At 42.2% G+C, this 8309-nt stretch overlaps 1 protein-coding gene across 1 annotated transcript; it reads left to right on the top strand.

Moving 5' to 3' along the window:
- The first annotated feature begins 4087 nt into the window (after positions 1-4087).
- On the top strand, positions 4088-5295 carry LOC117708733 (interferon alpha-12-like). The gene has a single exon (XM_034502597.2). The coding sequence runs from the start codon at positions 4240-4242 to the stop codon at positions 4816-4818; it is 579 nt and encodes a 192-aa protein (XP_034358488.1). The 5' UTR covers positions 4088-4239; the 3' UTR covers positions 4819-5295.
- Positions 5296-8309: the final 3014 nt, after the last annotated feature.

The raw sequence follows: 8309 nt of genomic DNA, 5'->3' as shown, positions 1-8309 counted from the left end.
CCACAGGTAGACAGTCAGTAGAGACGTGGGGATAGATAGTAGAAAATACATTCGGTACCCATTAAAGTTCCAAGGTTGATGATTTTATATTAGTTTCCAACTCATGCAATGGCTAAGACCAAATCAACAACCATCACTCATGATTTCTCTAAGAAGGGAGTAGTAAAATGGGTTTCGGCAACTGATGTTATATTCATCTCCTTCAGAGCCTTGGAAAGCTTTTTATCTAATCACTTTTCCATTAGAATTGTTTCCCCTGATAGAGTGTTCAATTAGAGAAAGTAAAATCTTTATTTAACTTACTAACATACTTATAAATATAAGTAACTTGCTGGTAGCAAAGATACTTAAAGTATCTCCAAAGAGACTTCAAGTATCTTTGGATTAATGTTCCTTCTTGATTTGAGGGAAGAGTAAAGGTTTAAGGGCACCTTGTGTCTCTGAGTATGTGTCAGCGTTTATCTTCCTTCACCTTTACCAAGCAACAGAAACTGGAAGCTGACCGTTTGTAAAGAAGAACTTCTGACAGCATAACAATTGTCTTAGAAGCTTGGATTATTATACAAATAAAAATTTCCTTCTGCATTCTAAAAGCAGAATTTCTAAATTTTAGTTTCTTTTATAACTGAAGAAGAAAAAAATGTCCTTGGGTTGAGTGAATATTTACTGTCTTGAAGTAATATTAGTAAATGAGACCCAATTCATCAAAATTGGGTCTCATGCCTCCCTTCCACCCTGCTGGGGTTTCTGATGCACACCAGGCACAACTGTTACGTGTTGTTTGATGAAGACTGGCTCTTCTCTAGCAGCTAGGCTGGATTCTCCATCATCAGGTCTCTTGTATCTCTTGTAACAAACAGATAACCAGAAATTCCAACTACTCTTTAGGTCTTTGAGGTCTTCAGGATTGTGTCAGGAGAACAGAGGTAACCTGAGCCTCTTGGGATTTGTTACTGCCTACTTGTCTTGAGGAAACCTACAAATATAATCTTGTCTTTGAAACAGGGGAGGTTCCTGATTTGGCATGGGATTGTGCACGTCTCATGCTTGCCAGCCATGGCTCAGAGCCAGGCCATGACAAAGAGCTTCGAAGTAACTGGAGAGCCACACCTTCAGTGGAGGACTGACTCCACTGGTCTGGAGGATGCAGCTGGTTTGTGGGACCCTCACACAACACAGACTTTGTATTTATCCAAGTTCTGGTTCCACTCTTCACTTATGAAACTCAGATCATGAATGACCTCAGCACTTCTCTTAGTGGAGTGAAAACTCAGTATACTCAGAAAATGGCAGGTGTCCAGTTTCATTCCAATAGGATGTGTTCATCCAAGGCCCACTGCTGAAGTAAAAACCTATCCGAGTGCTAATCTATCCCTTAAATTCTAACCCTTAGATGTTTGATCCTAGATGTCATTTTTATACTTCTACAATTGTACACAAGTACACATGCCTGATCTCTTTGTATTTCGCTTTAGAGTTCCTATTGAGTGTATCTCTTCTTTTAAAGAGAGACTCTTGTAAACAAGAAACAATGTTCATGGTTTCTGATGTAATTTACAGAAAACAGCGCCATAGAAGGGAAACCAAATCATAACTCATACAGTTGTCTTCACGCTGTCTAAAAAGGCACTGACTGCATTTAAATGACAGATGGCACACTTGGCAAGGGGCGCTTATGAGTACAAGACATCTGGATGATTGCCTTCGGAGTGGGAGGACATGACTGATTAATTAATCACTAGAGTGCTCAGTGAAGTTTGGTACTTACTGTTAATAGAGGAAGTGGGTTTTCTATGTATGAGACCATTTTGTTGTCAGCAGGCATAATTTGACCTCTCTTGGGATGCCCTTTGTTACTTTCTTTTCGCAAATTGCTTTTGGCTAAAATGGTTAGCACTATATTGAGGGAGAGCTCTGAGATTCACCATTGTCTGGTTTCTGATTCTCCTTCCCTTTTCAGTCTGTTGTTTGCTTTCTACATATTATAGAAAGGTGTGTGTGTGTGTGTGTGTGTGTGTGTGTGTGTGTGTGTGTGGTTTTTTTCAAGACAGGATTTCTCTGTGTAGCCCTGGCCATCCTACAATTTATTTTGTAGACTAGGCTGGCCTTGAACTCAGAGATTATTCATCTGTGTCTGCCTCCCAAGTGCTGAGATCAAAGGTGTGCAGCACCACCATCACCACCTGACCACCTGGTGTGTGTGTGTGTGTGTGTGTGTGTGTGTGTATTTCAGAGTTTAAATGTATGTGTATGTGTATAGGGTGCATGGGTTCATTTACTCCTCTATGTGTGTGTCAGTGAAGGGATAGAGGCTGGCATCATCTGTCTTCCTCTATTGTTTTTGCCATCTTATTTTTTAAGAGAGTGTTCACTAAACCTCTCAGGCCCCCAGGACCTTCCTGTTGCCCTCCTGGAGCATCACAGGCTGTACAGATATGTCCCACAGTGCCTGGCCCTTACATGGTTCTGGGGTCTGGTCAGGCCCTCATGCTTGTGCAACCAGCACTTTACATAGTGAGCCAATTCCATAGCCCGTGTTCAGAGCTTTAATCATGAGTTTTATCAAATCTTTTTTTCCTGTATCTTTTTGGGTGATCATGATTTTTTTATCTCTCACCCTATTATAAAACACACTTATTTGTTACAATGCTGAGCTTTTTTTATATTTCTGAAATGAAACCAAGACAATTTTTATACCAGTCATGATCCATTTGAGACTGGAAAGGCAAAAGAGGAACTTTCTCCGTTTCCATGCATCTTTTTTACAAAATGGGCCCAGTTCACCAACATGAGTCATTACAATTGACAAGGAGCAAATCTGCCCAGGCTCTTGACCAGAGACACCAAACAGTGGGCAAGCTGGGCAATGCAGTCTTGCTATCTTGTTTCTCCCACTCTCTTGGGCTGGGCTTTTTCCTCTTGCCTTCTAATAGTTTTCTTTTCCCTACTGTTAGGCGGGAGGTTTGGGGACAAAGGCAAGAAGTCTCTTGCTCTTCTCTTCTGACCAGGAGCCCAGACTTACAAAGCCCACACAAAACACTGAATACAGCCAGCTCTCAGATCAGGATTTCAAAGAGACCACTGGACCTAAGACCCACCTACAGGGCCCTAAACTCACCAAATAAGGCTATAACCCCAGGACTTTACCATCACATCACAACCCTGCTACTCCCCTTTAAGAAGCCCCTACCCCAGCCCAGCCTTGTGACTTCACTGCCCCCTCCTGTGAGGTCAGTAACGCCCTGCCATGCATGAACTGCCCTAATAAACCTGCCTTTGTGCTATAAATGCAACTCACTTGGATTTACTATGTTGGTGGAGAAGTCATTTGAGAGTTTAAAAACTCAAACCATTTAGAATTTGCTTTTCTCTGCTATGGGCTTGTGGTTCAAGATATAAGCCCTCAGCTTTCTGCTCCTGCTGCCATGTCTTTGCTCTACCATCATGGACACTAGCCCCCTGGAACCGTGAGCTCAAATAAACTTTTTCTTCTAATAAGTTTTCTTGGTTATGGTGTTTTATTACAGCCCTAGAAACGTAGCCAGTACTTCTACCAACTTCTGTATTACTTTTCGATTCCTGTAATACTAAACACTATGACCAAGGCAACTAATGGAAGAAAGGATTTATTTGGCTTATGGTTCCAGAGAGATAGGAGTTTTACTGGGGAAGCATGGTTGCAAGGAAGTTTGGTGGCTAGAACAGCGAGCTGAGAGCATACATTTTGAAATGCAAGCATGAAACAAGAGATAGCAAACTGTAAATGGTATGAATCTTTAAACTCTCAAAGCTTGCTTCCAGTGTCATAATGCCTCCAACAAGACCCCACACCTCCTAACCTTTCCCCAAACAGCACCAGCAACTGGGAACCAAGTATTCAAATTGAAGAGCCTATGGAGGAATTCTCATTCAAACCACTATAGGAGGGTTGGGGGTGGGGTGGGGGTGGCTTGCTGGCCAGTTAGTTAGATGAGATGGAGGAGATCTGACTCAGGGAGAGACTCTGTTTTAAGAGACACAGTGAGTTTCATCGAGGAAGACATCCACTGTCATGCTCTGGCCTCCACATAAGCACATATGGGTGAGAGCACCCTCCTGCATGCCCATTACACACACACACACACACACACACACACACACACACACACTTAAGTCATAGCAACAAAACAAGGGCTGTGGAGAACTTAGAGGTTCAGGACCAACTAGCTCAGAGGACCAGCAGCATCTGCAACATCCACAATGGCTAGGCCCAGTGCTTTCCTGACCACCTTGGGGATGATGAGCGATAGGTCAACCTGCTCTCTAGGATGTGACCTGCCTCAGACTCATAACCTCAGGAACAAGGGAGCCTTGACATTCCTGGCACAAATGAGGAGACTCTCCCATGCCTCCTGCCTGAAGGACAGAAAGAACTTTGGATTTCCCCTGGACAAGGTGGATGCCCAGCAGATGCAGAAGGCTCAAACCATCCCTGTCCTGAGAGAGCTGACCCAGCAGATCTTGAACATCCTCACATCAAAGGACTCATCTGCTGCTTGGGAGGAAACCCTCCTAGACTCATTCTGCACTGACCTCCATCAGCAGCTCAATGACCTGCAAGCCTGTGTGATGCAGCAGGTCAGGGTGCAGGAACCTCCCCTGACCCAGAAAGACTCCCTGCTGGCTGTGAAGAAATACTTCCACAGGATCACTGTGTACCTGAGAGAGAAGAAACACAGTCCCTGTGCCTGGGAGGTGGTCAGAGCAGAAGTCTGGAGAGCCCTGTCTTCCTCAGCCTACTTGCTGACAAAATTGAGTCTTATTCTAACACAGAAATGATTCCCACTGCCTGACATTTCAAAGGTTCATTTGTATTGTAATCGAGATAAATCCATTCGGTCAATTGTTAGATATTTTTAAGAGTATTAAGCTACATTGTGTTCAACTTTAAGGGAGCTAATTATTTTTTATGAACACAAAGATATATCCATAGGAACTAGCCCCAAAGGAAGAGTCCTAAATGGCAGAATTATGAGTTCCAAATAAGGCTGGAGAGTTGGCCCTCATCATTTTAAAGAAGCGCCACGCTCAGGCTATTGTGCTGCGCTTACACAATAAGCTATTAGGCATCATTGCCACACGCTTCCTCCTGTGGCTTCAGAGCATCCAATTCCTAAAATAGGGACATACAACGAGGAATTTCTTTAATCTCCTTTAATTTCCCCACCTTTAAAAATATTACAGGATCATGTGAGTCTCAAACACAGCAACAGAATCTGTGCATCTTCAGCCTTACACATAGAAAAGAGTTCTTAGCCGGGCGGTGGTGGCACACGCCTTTAATCCCAGCACTTGGGAGGCAGAGGCAGGCAGATTTCTGAGTTCGAGGCTAGTCTGGTCTACAGAGTGAGTTCCAGGATAGCCAGGACTACACAGAGAAACCCTGTCTCGAAAAAAAAAAAAAAAAAAAAAAAAAAAACAAAAGAAAAAAAAAGAAGAGAGTTCTTGACTAGCTGAAATTGCGAAACGAACCAACGAACCATAGGATCCACCGAGCAAGAGAAATGTATGCAATTCTAGGGCAAAGGGGACTTGAAACTATTAAAGGAACTGAAAGTAGAAAACCTGCAACACAGCTGTACAAAGAACATAACTTTGTGTTGAAATTCTTTTCTGTTTAGGGATCTCTCTCCTTCTCTCTCTCTCTCTCTCTCTCTCTCTCTCTCTCTCTCTCTCTCTATGATGTTGAGTCACTTCAATTTCTCCAAACCCCAGTTTTCTCTGGATTAAAATGAAGTCAAAGTGCTTACATGATTGTTCTGAACAGCAAACACAAGTGTGCATTGTAAAGCACTTAGCTATTCTCTTCCATACATAGTAATTTTAAATATGCTAGGTATCTGTTAAGAGCTGGAATGATCAAGTGAGGTTTTTCCCTGAGCCACTGATTTATGGAGAAGGGACACAGTGTGACAGAGCCAATAATATGCCGGGGCCAGTGCCTTGGGAAAGCTGTGGCTTAGGATCCTGAGAATCCAATTCTCCCTACTCTAAGGGACTATGGTGATCAGCCCCAAGCCTGCTGTGTACTCCGCCTACAATGCTGTTGAGATACCCTGTGTTCTCTTTGTTTTATTAGCATTTTGCTGACTTAGTTCTATTTGTATGGTTGTTTCTGATTACCATTTCTTCCCTGGAAATAGTATATGCTTGGATGTGCTTGTATAAGCATAATATAGTAGTATATGCTTTTTTTTTTTTTTTAGTAGTATTTGCTTGGCATAAGATATAGCTTGTACAAATCCTTCCAACTCTTGTCTTTCCTCTGTCCTCTTTATCTTCAGATTTTCTGGTTCTCTCTCAGGACTCTATCACTAAAAAATCACCTGCTGTTCCAGGTCAAGTGTCTCCCAATATTTTATTGTATGTGAAATATTATAAAAAAAAATATTGAAAAATACTTTTCAATGTATTATTTATTTTCCCTAAAATTCTTAGGCTATGTATCCACTACTCAGCAGCTGACTTCAAAGAGAGCAGCTTAAGAAGATAGTAGTTTATGAAGTCTGGGGAGGCAGAGGTCAGGAGAGCTCTTCATTTAAAGGAAAACTCTTTTGTACATTTAGTTAGGAGATGGAAGCTTGATTGGAAAACATTTGGAGGGAAGTGCAGAAGGCCTGTGACGTTCAGTTAATGTTGGGACAGCCGTTGCCTTGGCCATGTGACCTCTGTCATCTCTCGTTCATCTTCCTGCCTGTTCACACATAGCTGCTTTCTCTTCCGTCTGGTTTCAGCTCAACAGTTTCCCTAAAGAGCAGAAGCCACAAATAGAAAGCAGAAGTTACATGAAATGTCTGTGTTTTGTGATGCATCTGCTAGAGAGCCCGCCTAGTACCTGTTCCATATAATTTAATGCCACACCCAAAGGAAGTATGCAGAATGTAGTGCTTTGGGTTAAGGAAAACTCAGGGAAGCGCTGTACTTGGAAAGTAAGTTTACCAAGGGCAGTGACCTGGACTGGGGCAGATTCTGGTCATGCTGAAATCTCATCACTGAATGGAGAGTTTCTTCATGCTGCTGAGGACCATTCTTTTGGTAATCCTAACAGCTACATATTGTAACTGAAAGACAACTTCTATAAAAAATGTACCACAATATTGAAATCGTTTATGTATCTTAGTAGACATCTTCAGAGCATTTTGTTTTTCAAGAAAACCCATGAAGGAAGCGTTCTGAAGAAGACTGAAAAACAGTCACTCCTCACATGGGAATAGTTCTTTCTTTATGTTCAGCTAGGACAAGTCTGTAGGTAGGAATACTGGAAGACATTTGGTGTCCTGTACCAAAGTGAAATATGCAGTATTCCCTTATCACAGGGTAGAGAAGCTTATTCATGGAATCCAGACATCACAGGGGAACTCATAGATACTATCCTTAATTCAGTTTCTTTAAAATACAAATGTATTGCAGACGAATGTACCGAGAGTCAGAGCCTTTGAGTACATTCAGCAAGAAGTGGTCCAAGGCCTGCTCTGAAGAGGAAAACAGCAGCAGCAGCAGCAGCAGCAGCAGCAGCAGCAGCAGCAGCAGCAACAACAACAACAACAACAACAACACAATGCGATTGAGAAATCACAGCTGCTCTTGGCAGCAGAGTCTTTTGTGAAGGTTAATTTATGGCTTTTACCTAGTTCAATCAGGTTGCTAGGTCAGTTCTCATTCTTCCTTCTGCTTTATGCTTGGTGCATTATGCTCTGAATAGGCATATTTAAGTTTGTAATCATTCCTGAGGATTAGAGTCCACACATCAAAGAACATGAAACCTCTATAAATGCATTAAAACCATTAGTCATTAATGAGAGTGGCATAAGGTCAATTATGGAAAGTGTGACAGTTAATTATGGGCCTGGCGACGATGGAGTTTTAAAGAATACATCTGTGCAAACAAAAAACCTTATTCTGTTTTTTTCCCTTCTGTCTTTTTTTTTTTTTTTTTTTTTTTTTTTGTCACGATCTTAGGTAGATCATGAACTCAGAGTCGTTCACTATATAACAGAACAACTTTGGACTTCAATCCTCATGTCTCTACTGTTAGAGGTGTAGGATTACAGGCTTTTAACACCACACCCAGTTTGATGTGTTGGTGACCGAACCCACTGCTAAGTGAGTTACACACCAGCCCTCCATTCTGGTTTCCCCTTCCTCACCAATGCTAGGGTTGAAGCCCAGGACACCTCATGCAGAGTGGAGAACTGCTCTTCCATTGAGCCACACCTCCCAGTCCAAACCTCCACTCTTCTTTCTTTCATTCTTCATTCATTCCAGTACTC

The sequence above is a fragment of the Arvicanthis niloticus genome, chromosome 5, assembly GCF_011762505.2.
Source record: "Arvicanthis niloticus isolate mArvNil1 chromosome 5, mArvNil1.pat.X, whole genome shotgun sequence".
NCBI classification, from domain to species: Eukaryota; Metazoa; Chordata; class Mammalia; order Rodentia; family Muridae; genus Arvicanthis; species Arvicanthis niloticus.
The sequence above is the reverse complement of the archived record's forward strand: the minus strand, read 5'-3'. Positions and strand labels throughout refer to the sequence as shown.